Consider the following 14,446-nt stretch of genomic DNA (forward strand, 5'->3'; position numbering starts at 1 on the left):
AAAAGAAATATACATTAAATGCTTCTAATTTGAAATTTACTGCCGGTTCTCAAATCAACGGCGTAGAACGGAAGAGAAGAACTGGCAATAAACTCTCCGCCACTCTTTTTAATCGCCAAGTTTTTTTCTTTTACGCAACGTTGTAAGGAGCTGCAACCATTACACCATGTTCCTTAATATGACATCTTGAGTAATAAAATAAATTAAAAACAAAGATTTGTCAGTCAAAGAGCCAAAGTCGAAGTAAAAGATCACCGCATACACGAATTCAAGTACGACCAGTCACCACAATTAGTAGCACTCGTTCACGAGTATCACGCATGGCCAGCCATCGGCCCTCTCGCCATATTTTAGGGAGAGAGACAACCCGACGCATGGACGCCGCCACAAGCAATGACATTTGAGTGAGCATGACGATCCTTGAAATGTGCACTTGGCTACACAAGAAAATAGTAATAATACTAATTATACTGAAATAATTTGATACCACATGACACTTTTCGACCTTTATAAAATCTGTTAGATCTTTGTCGTTAACTGCCGATTACGCTGAAATTTTACTCCTTAATATATATGTAAATATTAAAATCTTAAACCAATATTTGACATAAATCATCAACATAAAAGTACACATTTCTCTCACAGCCTTTTCGTTCTTCTTTGTTAGCTTAAACTGATGTTTAAATAAATAATTTTTGAACAGTAGAAGGCTCTTACCGTCTATCTAGCTCGATGAAGATCAGGTCTTTGTCAGGAACACCTCCTGACAAAGGCGTTTCATTTCGGAGACCTTCTTCAGAAAATGATAGTAATATTCACCAGTTCCCTGTAGTCATCTCAAGGTTTATGTACTTGAAGTTTCTTTTTGGCAAAATAAATCCTACCGAATGGCTACAGCGTCATCTGATATTGATTTGAATTCGCTTTGGTCAATAGTGTTCCAAATTGTTCTTAAATTTTTTGAATAATAGTATATCAGAAGCACTAGATGGGACAAACGCAAGGACAACATAATTTCCTTTACGTGGCACCACCTCAATCAAATCAAAGCATATGTTTATCCATTTTGCGCTAAAAAAGAAAGCATACTCTACTCCTTAAGCCGGTATTTACTTTACGCCAGTAGTGTCTAAACACAAACATTTTACTTTATCGCCCAAATTCCATTACTTTATAGCTTAGACAGCTGACGCAGAAGCTCCGCTTGTTCCAAGTCCCAATTTTGGCGAGTAGCTTATCAACTCCATATCCTGAACCTACCGAAATTGTGAATATAATGATCCTACCGAAATTGGTAACCAATATATGTTTTTATTTAAACATCCCAATGGTTTGTTACGATGAATGAGGTGTAAACTCGCTTTTGAGCGACTCTGCAACAGCTTTGCGATTTTTAATACGCTTCCGACGAATACTACATCTTTTTTTTTTTTTTTTTTTCAAGAGCGCATCGTGCAATCAGTCTTCTGACTATGAGCAGATGAGTTTTAGGAGGACTGACGGGTGGAGACATTCCTCAATAGGAATATCTACCATAATAATATTAGCTCAGACAATGTTGCCGAGCTCAAGGGTTCTTCGTCTTTTGAGACGGCTTATACACTCGGGTAGGGTGAGTTGAACAGCTAGGTGGTTAGGATGATTTTCCAGCCTAGTCTTGTACTTCTGGGCGTACAATTTTATTTCCGCTTTAACTGAATACTACATCTATTGACATTAAATTCTACTGGATCACAGCAATAGTATTGATTCTTTTCGAAGTAGATGTCGTGACCATAGTTGCTTGTCTGTCAATCAATTTGAATATATCAAGCCTGGAAGCTAATTTCGAAAAATAGAGACTGTTAATAATGTATAAATTTATTTTATTTATAAATTTTTTTACAGCTGGTCCTGGTCCTGTCAGCAACCTGTAAATCTTAACAAACACGTATTTCATATTTAGAGGTATATAGTGGGAGATTTTATTGATACGTGGGGCACATAGATACAGTCAAAATTTATCGAAAACAAAACGCGTTGGACGAGCCGTTCCGCCACAAATAAAAAGATAATAATAGGTACACCCTACACGCATACTAGCGCAGAGCAACGTTCGCTCGATGAGTGGTGACTGGCACGTCTAAACCTGTTTCTGAAGCTCGCAAGAAAATTTTCGAAGTTTTCTTTCTTTCTTCTTATAAATTTAAATTAAATAATATGAAATTACTTTCTGCCAAGTTAAACGTGTTTTCAATAAATAATTACCACTCAACCTTGATATTAATGAGAAATTTGTAATATGTTTCTTAGTTTCCATGACTTAAAAAAATTATTTCAATTTTAATTACACAAAAAAAATCGGTATAATACGTTTTTAGAGTGTACACATTTTTGAAATCATCGATAAGTGAATACAAAAAATGTGCTATAATATCAATTATTACGTCAAAATTCAAGGTGTAAAATCATTTATTCATGTTGGTAACCCAATTTACACTTTTGAACGTCAAAAAAAATAAATATACATTAAATGATTCTAATTTAACATTTACTGCCAGATCTCAATTCAAGGGCGTAGAACGGAAGAGAAGAACTGGCAATAAACTCTCCACCACTCTTCTTCTTTTTTGTTTACTGCAACAGCACGGATGCTTGACCTCCTTCCTTCTATTTGAAGAGCGCTTCCTTTACTGATCTGGCTGAGCAGAGATACCCTAGGGGTAAGGGACAAGGGACGTATTCCGCATTCTCAACAGAGCCATCAAAGAGGAGTACGATATTGCACTCGCGGTTTGAAATCCTACCCCGTGCAGCAAATGGACCTTTAGCCTCCGAGAGTGCTGTAAGCTCTCTGGGCTAAAGGTCAAAACTTCGCTCAAACGTTCGTCTACGTGGCAGTATCTTTAATTAAAATCCCTAAGAGCACGGTGGGACGTGGCACGACCCGTTGTGTGGTGACGCGGGAACCAAGCCATCCCACGCGGTGCCCCTTTTTCTTAACACAATCCCTAGACTCAACTCCTCGATACGGACGACGCCCACGACGAAGCCCGGCCGGAGCCCAATGGATGAAGTTGGCGTCTACGCGCCAAATCGACAAGTTTAAAAACCATCGCAACCCGTTGGTGCGTAAAAGCATCAACGACTACAATGCATGAAAAATCATTGAGTAACAAACATACAATTCAATTATATTTAGCGATATCATTGAACACCAATAGTAATTATGTTTTTTTTTTTTGTAACTATTTCCCTCGTTTGCATATTCATTATATATTTTTAATATAAATATGGTGTATATAATTATAAAAAGCAATTTTCAAAGCAAGGACAGGACACCAAGGAAAATGTTTCTCCATTTTGGAATACTACTTCTTCTGTCTGAAGGACTCCTTGGTAAGAGAAATTCAATTCAATTAATACTTATTTATACCCAATACTGTGAAGAGCCCCGTCTGTTCTTACGAAGAATACAAACACGACTGGAACAGCAAGTCAAATATCGTATGGTTTAATTTTTTGGCGAATGCACAATTTGCAAGTTATTATTAAATTATGATGTTACAGTTTGTTAGTAATCTTTATGAGTAATGTTTAACTTCGCACCATGTGGACCCTCATTTGAATTCAATGAAGTATATTAAACTAACACGCAGGAACCGTAGCCGTATAAAATAAAGTTCGTTCACAGGCGAAGTGGATGTTTCGGAAGCTGTAGATGGAGACAGCCGAATAATAGGTGGCAGTGATGCCACTCCAGACATGGCTAAGTACCAAGTTTCAATTCGTATTACTAGCGGAAACAAAGAAGATCTACTTTGCGGAGGATCTATTTTAAACGAGGAGTACGTGTTAACAGCGGCTAATTCCTTTAACGAGTGAGTATATTCTGCGTTTCCAATATAATATTATTTAACTGTATGAGCTAACATATATCTGCGTATGCTTGCTCACGAGTCTGGTTTGCAAGAATTGACAAAAACCTACTTTAATGATAGTTTATTGCTTAAAAAACTTTTAGATACTTTATCAAAAATATGTCAATAGTCGTTGGCACATACACGATGGATACAGGCGGTGACCGATACAATATTAAGAAATTTATCCCTCATGAGGAGTTTTCTGTACAGACTCTAAAGAATAACATAGCCATCGTACAGATCGTAGGCAAATTCAAATTCGGTGATAATGTTCAACCCATTGAGTTGTTAAAAGAAATGGCACCTATTGGAAAAAAATGTATCTTGACTGGCTGGGGATACATAAACTATGTGAGTAGATTCATATATTTGATTAACTTTTTTTTAACGGTGCCCCTTACTTCAATACACTTCTCCCAAAATACTAATTTTAATCATATTAAGTGCATATTGTTATTATAACTTGTTATTTATCTATTATTTATACATAAGTAAGTGTATTAAGTATACAGTTGCAAAGTATCACACCTACCTATATTACCGGTAGGTACACAATACAACAGTCTAAGTGATTGTATTAATAAGGAGTTCAACACCATCTTTACCCCAAAGAAGTTCTCTCATTCGCAGTGTTAATCGTTTAGTGATTGGGGGACAGCGGGAATTTATAAAAGTAAACAACGAATGTATGACTTTTACGCTGAAAAGTCATACAATCATAATGATAACACTATAATCAATTCTAACTAAGAGTTAGCGATTGTTTTTGATAAGTACTTTTCTGACATTCCTCATTTCGACTACTAAGTCTCTTCAATCATCTCTCGCCCTCGCTGGATTGCTGCTCAAAGATAAACAAATATAAAACAAAGATATTAAACAAAGATAAACGACAAAGATAGACAAAGGTAAACGAGTGAAAGGTCAGTTTTACATTCCGACCCATTGGTGTCGACGATATAGTTAGGATATTTAGAACCATTGACATAATATATATATATAATTGTTAGTATAATTGATGTAATTGCCCCCCAACTAGCTATAATTTTCAACAATTGTATTAAAAGTGGTGAGTTTCCCGATCTAATGAAACATAGTAAAGTTATTCCATTATTTAAAGCAGGTAATATGTCCGACCCCAGTAACTTTAGACCAATTTCCGTACTACCTGTAGTAAAATCTTTGAAAAAACTATATAAACAAATTATTACATAATAATCAGTTCTGTTTTACCAAGGGTCGCTCGACAGCCGATGCCGGTGTTGAGTTATATAGATATATATATACATAGTTTAGGCTTAGGAGGAGTCGCATGACGCCTTAGGTGTTTTCTGCGACTTATCCAAAGCATTTGATTGTGTCCAACACGAGACCTATTTCCCCGTACTAGACTGTGTAAATTTTGTCATTCTTTTTTGGGAAAAGGGATAGTCTTCTTTAAAAAAATTCCTCTCTTTTATCTCTGCCTTTTAATATTCTTTTAACACAGCTTTTGTTCAATAAAATTTAAGAAATGTATTAAAGAAAAGCTGTGTTAAAAGGTGAGTGATTATCCAATTGATAAAAGGGCCTGGGACTAGTGCTGGGCAGGCTACTTCTAATTAATTTGCTATATTTGTTTTAAAATAAGCATTATTTGATGATTTGCTTTATTAAATGACTACCGAGGCTTTTTCTCTCGGCCTACACCTCTGTCTTCTTTGCCGATGAGTAGGGTTGCCTACAGGTTCAAATTTAATGACGTGGAATAAGTGATACCTTGATGATCTTATGTTACAAAATAAACGTATTTTAATTTATTTAATTCTAAATGTTTTTAGAAATTTATCAGTCTGGTCAACTGGGTCATCGGGGTGCTTTAAATAATAGTGGATTTTATTTTTACTCTATATTATCTACTCGCGTACAACAATAGAATATAGGAGCAATAATTAAATGTTAATTGTTGTGTAACGACCGATTGCAATGTAATAGTTGAAGAGACCATGATTTCGATGGAAATCACGACCTCCTGGATAGGCACTGTGTGTCTTCAAAAATTATTACAATTTTATAACAAGCTAAAGTTATTTTTTTTAGCCAAAATTTTATGTATGTACCAAAAAAACAAAATAATAAAAAAAACGGGTGCGTTCTGGGACCGTACAAGTAGCGGCACGAAACTGACCGTTATTACGGAGAAGTTAAAATTAAGGTACCTGAGGGGGGCTAGCGGAATGAAGAGCGTCGATTGGCTCTCCAGTCGCATTCCGTCCCCCGCACCACAGTACACGTATCGGCCATCGCTAGACTTATGTGCTGCTGCCTATAACGCATTACGTACCGGCCGTTTACATAGGAAGAGTGAGATACATACATAGAATGAGTAATAAAATGGCACAGGACAGGTTACATTATTTTAACATCGTTATGTCAATTTTCATTATTTATAAAAAATATAGAAACACTTAATTCTCTCCTTGATAAACATAGGCTGATTTTATGATTATTACAGGGGAAGAGAATTTTTGCAAACAATCTTCAAATGTTGGAGTTCGAAACTATAAGCAATAAGATCTGCACTAGACAATTAAAACGCTCGCCTTACCCGAGATATGTGCCCGTAGACGCCGGACAACTCTGCGCTAAGCGCCCGGACGACAAAGGTGCATGCATTGTAAGTAATCAAAATAATATGCACAATTTTTAATAGATGATATTCAGGTTATAATCGGGCTATATCAAAATAGTTTCAAATATAAGGTCAGATCAGGCCTAGTACCTGGCTAGTGAATGTCTTCAAGAGTTCCGGATTTCTATGTTTGCATTAAACACGCGCTCACACGGTGAACCTGGTGGAAAAATGGCTGATCATCTACACATCTATAAAATAAATGAGCAGATTGTTCGCTCTAAGGTCACCAGAATCACACACATCTGGAATGTTGTTATTAATAAGAGAAGCAGATCAATAAGTGATCATTAACAAAAAAAACAAAAATCAATTATTCATGTTGGTAACATAATATAATAAATCAATATCCTTAAATGTTATTATTTCTCATGCAGGGTGATAATGGTAGTCCTCTCGTCATTCAGGACGATAAGAAGAAACATATTCAAATAGGAGTCGCGTCATGGTCAGTTCCCTGCGCCGAAGAATATCCCGATGTCTTTTCTTCGGTCCATGGTTTTTACGATTGGATACAGAACAAAATTAAATGAATTATTTAATAATTCAAGATGATTACATCGAATCAAAATAAATATGGTTTGAAATAAAACTATTTATAATTAAAAAAACACCTAACCCCTACATTACACTTACTTTCCTTGATATTTTTATATAGTTGAATAAAAACATTTATTGTTACCTATTCAGTTATTATTATTAGTACTTGACTACATGTAAAGATTTATTATTGGCGTAAATAGAACATTATATTTAGTAAGTTGTAAATGTAGTAAGTAATAAGCTGTAAATCTTTCTCAATAAATTTAAAAAAATATCTTAACATTAGGTGAGCCTCCTGCCCATTTGCCCCCTTTTCTATAAAAAAAAAAGTCGGTTTACTGACGATAATTGAAAGTGACAACGTCATAAGAAAATACTGTTGCACTTTTCAAAAGAAAATTTTAATTTTATTTGTTTGATCAAGTAATTCAGATCATTTCTTTGTTCTAATAATTATGTCAATTTTTTAACGTGAAGGCCGATTTTGCCTCTTATGTTCTCAAGTCAAAGGCGTAGGAGCGGGCAGAAGAAACTTTCCGCCAATCTTTTTAATCGCCTAGTTTTTAATACAAATTGTTTGAACTGGAGCAAGTCAATCTCAAGGATTAGGATCATTTAAGTATATGGAAAAAGGCTTTTATATATATAATTTATAGGTAACAACAAAACAAAACTTAATTTTAGTTCGTTTTTACAATTAAGGTAATTTACATATTATTCATTATTCTAAAATTCTCATTAAGGTAATTTACTGATTATAGGTAGATTATTGTATTTTAACCTTTAGGTTAAAACCTTTAGGGTTTTAACAACGGAGACTACTAGAGATGGGATACATTTATTATAGGGCATTTGATTTTTCTAAATTATTTGTCTTTTTCATAATGTCGCAGTATGAAAGAAATAATTATTTTAAAGAAATGGTGATTCATTCCTTAAGCAAAAACATAGCACTAGCTAATATGTCATCTATGTTTCAAGAGTCTAGCCCAGTAAGTTTAGGTTGGTGGGTAAAAACAAATTACCTTATTATTTTTTCATACATCTACACTAATATTATAAAGAGGAAAACTTTGTATGTTTGTTTGATTATAATGAATAGGCTCATAAACTACTTGACCGATTTTAAAAATTCTTTCACTATTCGAAAGCTACATTATCCACGAGTAATATATATATTTAACTTTGAACGAAAATAGGGTTCCGTAAAATATTAGGGTTTTTCGGATATTAGGTGTAAAAAATCAACCAAAAAAGTTACTTATTTTGCGTACCCTACCTAAACTATTAAATATAGAACCATAATTTTCCAAGTAATTGTAGATCTTATAAATATCTACAAAAAAGTCCGGGACACACTATACCTATCTATGTCGAGTGAGGCACAATAACCATTAATTATATGTGCTGCAGCAGCCAGTCACGAGGTCTCTTGGTAGAATGCTTACGCGACCCCAAGTTACCCCAACAGTGACGTGATTGGTGGGAGGGGTTTAGTGGGTAGGGCTTTTAGAGCGAGTCCCACACTCTGTGCGGAAACGCATTCCTCTCAATAAAAAAGGGGGTAGCATAGCAAAATGTTCCATGTTGGCATGTACTAAAAAGGTAGGCTAGGAATTAAGGAGAAACGAAGTTCGTGGAAGCAGCTAGTTTATCAATATAATTCTAGTCATTTTCATAGCAAGTTTAAAATAATTGAGAAAATAACATTATGTATAGTTTATTTATTAAATTTTCATGGTATTTATTAATTCTTTTTATAACCCTGCATGACGTAGCACAAAACATAGATTTAAGTAGGTATTGGAAGTTTTCCAACCGTCGTTGAGATCCAATCCAGGTACTTATAAACCCTGGTGAATACATCTGGCTTCCCTCTCCCACATGGAATGTTCCAGGATGTGATTCCATGTACTATTCCATTACGTACAAGAGCACCTCCAGAATCACCCTGCAATAATGTATGTAGGGTTTCACTAATCGATAAAGTTAGGTACTTGTATAAATGTTGAAAAATTACTTTGTATTAAGTATCTCTGACAAATTCCCCCAACTATGTGTGTTTATTACTCCTACTTTATTTACTTACTTGACAGATGCCTTCGTCTAGATCTTTGTATGTACAGAGCAGTTTATCAGTGATTGGATTATATTTTTCAACCTTTTTAAGTCTGGCTTGACATTCTTCTACTGTTAGCGATGTCACAGTCAACTTTTGCATTCTTCTGGGGCGCTTGCGACGATTCTAAAATGGGACGTAGAAAAGTTAATGTTGTTTAAAAAAAGCATTAGTGCTACCTTTGGCATGGTCTTGGTCTATGATTCCTGTATTTGTTTCGTGATAATTCATAATAGAAAAAGGCAAAATAGGTAAAGGCGCTAGGTACAAAAAAAATATTGGTACAAAGCTCTCGTTCGAATATAATATAACCAGTTCCCTAATTTGGAATATACCTGATATATCATCTCAACATAAGGTTTTATTCTCTAGATACTAGATATACCTACGATATAATCATACTCAATAATTACCAATTCCAATTACATATATAACTCCAAGTGGTCAATAAAGCACTTACATCAATATATCCAAATCCAGCTATTATCAAATCGAGTCCGCCCCCAATGTCCTCTGTCGGCAATTTAACTAAACCAACTTTTTTCCCCAACTGAATTTGTCTGTTCACTAGAATAAGACTTATGTCGTTTGCAATTGAAGTTTAGTTGTAGTTTTCATGATTGATGTATTTATCTATTTTGTATTTAGCACCGCCACTCCAATAGTCGTTTGTGCCGACCACTACTTCTATTCTGTCTTTTGGTAGGCTACAATTCATTTTATATGTGCTTTAATTATATATATGCGCCCGTGGCCTAGTTCTTAGCAAAAAACAATTTTGATCATGAATTTATATTAACATCCTAGTGGAGACCAAATATTTAAATATGCTATTGATACTACGGTCGTGTTGTGGGTGAGGCATGTTGTTGAATAGAGATTGTACTTGTGCTCTGTATCATGTCACATTGAAACTTTATAAAATTTATATACATATAGGAAAACACCATCCATTTTGTTAGTTGCTAGTGAGAAATACTTACTCTAGCATGCAATGGGCTGCAGTCAACACCAGCCAATGGGAGATGATAGAGCTTCCACAGAAATGGGTCAGCTGATTTCGGTAGTCGTATACTCTCAATGAAGCCAGATATGGGAACTCTCCTTCAGCCGCCTCCGTCCCTCCTACTATCTTCGGAACAGCTTTTGAAGCTAAAAAAATACATGTTTTAATTTATTTCTTTTTTCATCTCAGCGTTTGAGCCAGGTGTCACCTCAGTTCAAATATTAAATATTGTTCGTAAGTAATACTTTTAAGAAACTTCAGAAACAGTTTTTAAAAAAACCTACCTTGTGCAGTCCATATCAACACGCAGAGAAGTGCCAAGTACCGCAACATGATAATGTTTGTTGATTCTAGAATCAACATCGAAATTTAAATGTAGCTGCGAATAAAAAAAATTAAGTGTCGTTTAAAATGGAAATTATGTTATTTTTTACCAAACATCAATTTGTTTTACGTTTTAATTAAGGTTTTTGGCTTTATGTAACATCTAACGAAAAGCAATTTAAGGTTATGGGCCGAGTACGTGTGTATGTTTTAGAGGAAAATTGGGATTCTTTTATAAAAAAGTTCACATATTAATAACTTAGAATGACTTATGTCTTATAAAACGGCACTTGCACATCTCAGATTTAGGAAAATAACTTATTTAAAACATTGAACAGTCATAGTAGTAGTAATGTTTTAACTTTGTGTAATATTTGAATTACTATCTCTAAATCCAACACTTAATTACAAAATAAAATCTTATATATTGTTTAAGTTAGATCTTATATTGTTAATTGAGGGATATCCTAACAAGAAATTTTCTAGCCCTCTAGATTCTGAGGTAAGGGCATTAGTATAGATTTTTGTTAAAGCAAATATAAAAATAATTTACACACCTTTATAAGTTTGTAATAAACTTAAGGAAACAAAGCGGTTTTTTGCAAAGAAAAATTAATTTGTTTTTTCCAAGTCAAGCAATTACAAAAGTGTAATTAAAAACGGAATAATTTGTGATTCAAATGAATACAATCTATTGGCTTTGTTTTTTAAAATGAGTTTTTTTCCACGTAATATGTACAGTCAAACCTGGATAAGCGAGAGTTCAAGGGAGCACAATCTCATTCTCGCTTATAGAGGTTTCTCACAAACCCGAGTTTCTCGCTAATGCAGGTACATGTATAGCGTTTCTCTCTTATAGAGGTAAGCATCAATAACAAGACATATATTCATGCACTATGTAATTTTATTTTAGTTAGAACTGATTTACACTTTGAAAAATCTGTCAATTTCGTTTGGGTTTCTGTTTTTGTACTTTGAATGTTTTTCTCTAACTCATAAATTTTGTCGAATAATGCTTGATCAACAACCGCCGCGTATTCAAAGTATTGATAGACCGTTTCCAACGCATTTTAAGCTACTAGCTTCATTGGAATGATCTATATTTCCATTTAGATTAGAAGTTCTACGAAAGTAAAGAATGAGTCATAAAAGAGCAGATGTTAAATTTGTAATTTATTTTGTCATTTGTTTCTCCTAAATAATATACATGAATATATAAAGCTCGACTGTCGCTTATAGAGGTATAGATAAGTAGCAGTCTCGCTTACGGAGGTCCATGAGGGAAAAATGACTCTCTCTTACGAAGATTTCTGTTTCTCGCTAATATAGGTTTTGGGAGCTTAAAATTAAGGGTCCTGGCAATAGCCAGGACCCTTAAGTGAGAGTAATAAGTGAGAGTAGTAAGAGAGTAATAATAATTACTCTCACTTATAGAGTTTTCTCACTTATCCAGTTCTCACTGTATACATTTTGACTATATTTATTTTACACCATTACATCACAAGTGTCACAAAAAAAGCGACAAAAAAAAATCTTGTTGCTTAAATCTTATTTTATTTTTGTAGGTTTTAATAATTGTTAAAATAAGATGTTACAAGGTGGAGCGATTTTTTCGTTCTATGCCATTATCATAATATCTTAGTCTTATAATATGTATAAGTATAAGCTGTTAGATTACTTATAATGAAATAAATAAATTAAATAAAAATATAATCAGTATATTTCGGATATTTTGGGATAGTTAAGAAAGTGTGGAAATTTTAAAAGAATAATAATAATAATTTATTTATTTTTCTCCCTTAAACATTAACAATAATAATTCATAATATAGTGACAGTATTGGGAGACTGGTTTCCAAACTAGGTAAGAACCTGTAATATGGATAACCAGGCTTCCATGCCATAGCAAGTCATATACATAACAAAAAGGAAGTTTGTAAGGGATTGTGTATGTGAGTTTGTGTGTATTTGTGTGTGATAGTGGGGAAGGGTATGCATGCGTGTGTTAGTGAGTGTTAAAGGGTGTTTGACATGACAAGAACATATTATGTGAAAATTATTATTTTATTACTTCAATTATTATTTTATTACTTCAATAAAAATATCGACGGAGATGAGAAATAAGACGGCAATTCCCTTCTACTGATTTCGTAGATGTCGACTTTATAATTTTCTTTAGATCAACGATTTTAATTATTTAAAAATTTCAGTGTAACCACAAATAAGGGAAAAGGGAAACAAAAAAGAAAAAAAAATCGGACTCGGTGGCTTCTATTTTTGAAGAGGTTTTTACAAATGTACCACTCAATACGACCAAGTCCCTGGACTCTTCACCTGCTGCTGCGATGTCATTACTAGAAAAATGTGTACCTAAATGTAATATTAAATTTCATTTTAAACATATGACTAGAAATGATATCGTTAAAACCTTTAAGCTTATTAATTTAAAAAAAAGTAAAGATATATGGGGTATGTCAATTTTAAATTCCGTTATTGATGTAATAAGCTCTGAATTGTCTATTATTTTTAACAGATGTATCGATTGTGGAGTCTTTCCGGACGAAATGAAATTAAGTAAGATTACTCCATTGTTCAAGGCAGGTAGTGAGTCTGACCCGTCAAACTTCAGACCTGTTTCAGTACTCCCCGCGTTGAGCATAGTTTTTAAAAAGATAATGCTAGACCAACTTTCTTTACATTTTAATAAAAATAAACTCCTACATACTAAACAGTATGGTTTTACTAAGGGTCGCTCCACAATCGATGCCGGTGTGAAGTTGATTTCGGACATATATAACGCCTGGGAAGAATCATATGATGGAGTCGGCGTCTTTTGTGACCTGTCAAAGGCCTTTCACTGTGTTCATCCAGATATACTAGTTGGAAAGCTTCAACACTATGGCGTTGATGGCAAAGCTTCCAGCCTGATGAATTCATATTTAAAGGAAAGGATTCAAAAAGTGCATATCAATGGAGTCACCTCTCCGGGTTCGCAGGTGTCAATCGGCGTCCCCCAAGGATTGATTCTCGGACCTTTCTTATTTCTTATTTATATAAACGACCTCCCATTCTTTGTCAACGAAGTTCATGAGTTGGTATTGTTTGCTAATGACACTTCACTTTTATTTAAAGTGAATAGGAAAAACATATTAATAAACGATGTAAACAATTCCATCTCTAGTATAGTTAACTGGTTGAATGTGAATAACTTACTGCTTAATGAGAATAAAACAAAATGTATTAGATTTACTACTAATAACGTAAAGCGAGATATTGGTAACCTGAAAGTGAAGGACAGTGAACTAAACTTTGTTGACAAAACTGTTTTCCTAGGCATAACAATAGATAGTTACACAGTCACAAGACATATTTCATAATCTCTAACGAGAAACACCCACGCGTATTCTCATGCGCATTCCTACAAAAGTGCTGACGGACTGTCTAGCTCCCAGTCTCGAATAATAGTTATTAAGTTAGTCTTAAGCGAATTGCCATTGTAACCGGTACAATAAAATATTAATTGAAATAAATTTTATTCTGTTTTAAAAACGCTCCAGCGCGACCTCGCGATTTGACTAGATAGTAAACACCAGTGGGGCCCACACATAGAGACTCTTTCGAATACGCTGAGCTCTGCAGCATATGCAGTAAAGAAAATCCGACAGCTTACTGATAACGATACGGCTAAAATTGTGTACCATAGCTACTTTCACAGCGATATTCGTACGGTATTCTACTATGGGGTGCTGCTGCAGAGTTTCAATCCATATTTGTGTTGCAGAAGCGGGCTGTTCGGGGTATTTGTTGTGTTTCCCCGAGGGAGTCGGTACGGAATAGATTTAAGGAACTAAATATTATGACATTATCCGGTCAATATAATCT

At 34.4% G+C, this 14,446-nt stretch overlaps 2 protein-coding genes across 3 annotated transcripts in view; one reads left to right on the forward strand and one right to left on the reverse strand.

Annotated features, from left to right (window-relative positions):
* The first annotated feature begins 3,287 nt into the window (after positions 1–3,287).
* Positions 3,288–14,446, forward strand: part of LOC111000372 (chymotrypsin-1-like) — a 56,447-nt gene continuing 45,288 nt past the window's right edge. The window contains exons 1-5 of one of the 2 annotated variants that reach the window (XM_045632917.1): positions 3,288–3,378; positions 3,674–3,860; positions 4,004–4,253; positions 6,397–6,558; positions 6,951–7,140. In XM_045632917.1, coding sequence (XP_045488873.1) covers positions 3,330–3,378; positions 3,674–3,860; positions 4,004–4,253; positions 6,397–6,558; positions 6,951–7,106 — 804 coding nt within the window. In that variant the 5' untranslated portion in view covers positions 3,288–3,329 and the 3' untranslated portion in view covers positions 7,107–7,140. Of the gene's footprint in view, positions 3,379–3,673; positions 3,861–4,003; positions 4,254–6,396; positions 6,559–6,950; positions 7,141–14,446 lie in introns of those variants that run through there. The other variant, XR_006750909.1, reaches the window with a different exon arrangement.
* The window catches only part of LOC111000371 (chymotrypsin-2-like), a 55,876-nt gene continuing 50,274 nt past the window's right edge, over positions 8,845–14,446 (reverse strand). The window contains exon 5 of the mRNA XM_045632946.1: positions 8,845–9,067. Coding sequence (XP_045488902.1) covers positions 8,909–9,067 — 159 coding nt within the window. The 3' untranslated portion in view covers positions 8,845–8,908. The remainder of the gene's footprint in view (positions 9,068–14,446) is intronic.

This window comes from Pieris rapae, chromosome 2 (genome assembly GCF_905147795.1).
Source record: "Pieris rapae chromosome 2, ilPieRapa1.1, whole genome shotgun sequence".
NCBI lineage: Eukaryota > Metazoa > Arthropoda > Insecta > Lepidoptera > Pieridae > Pieris > Pieris rapae.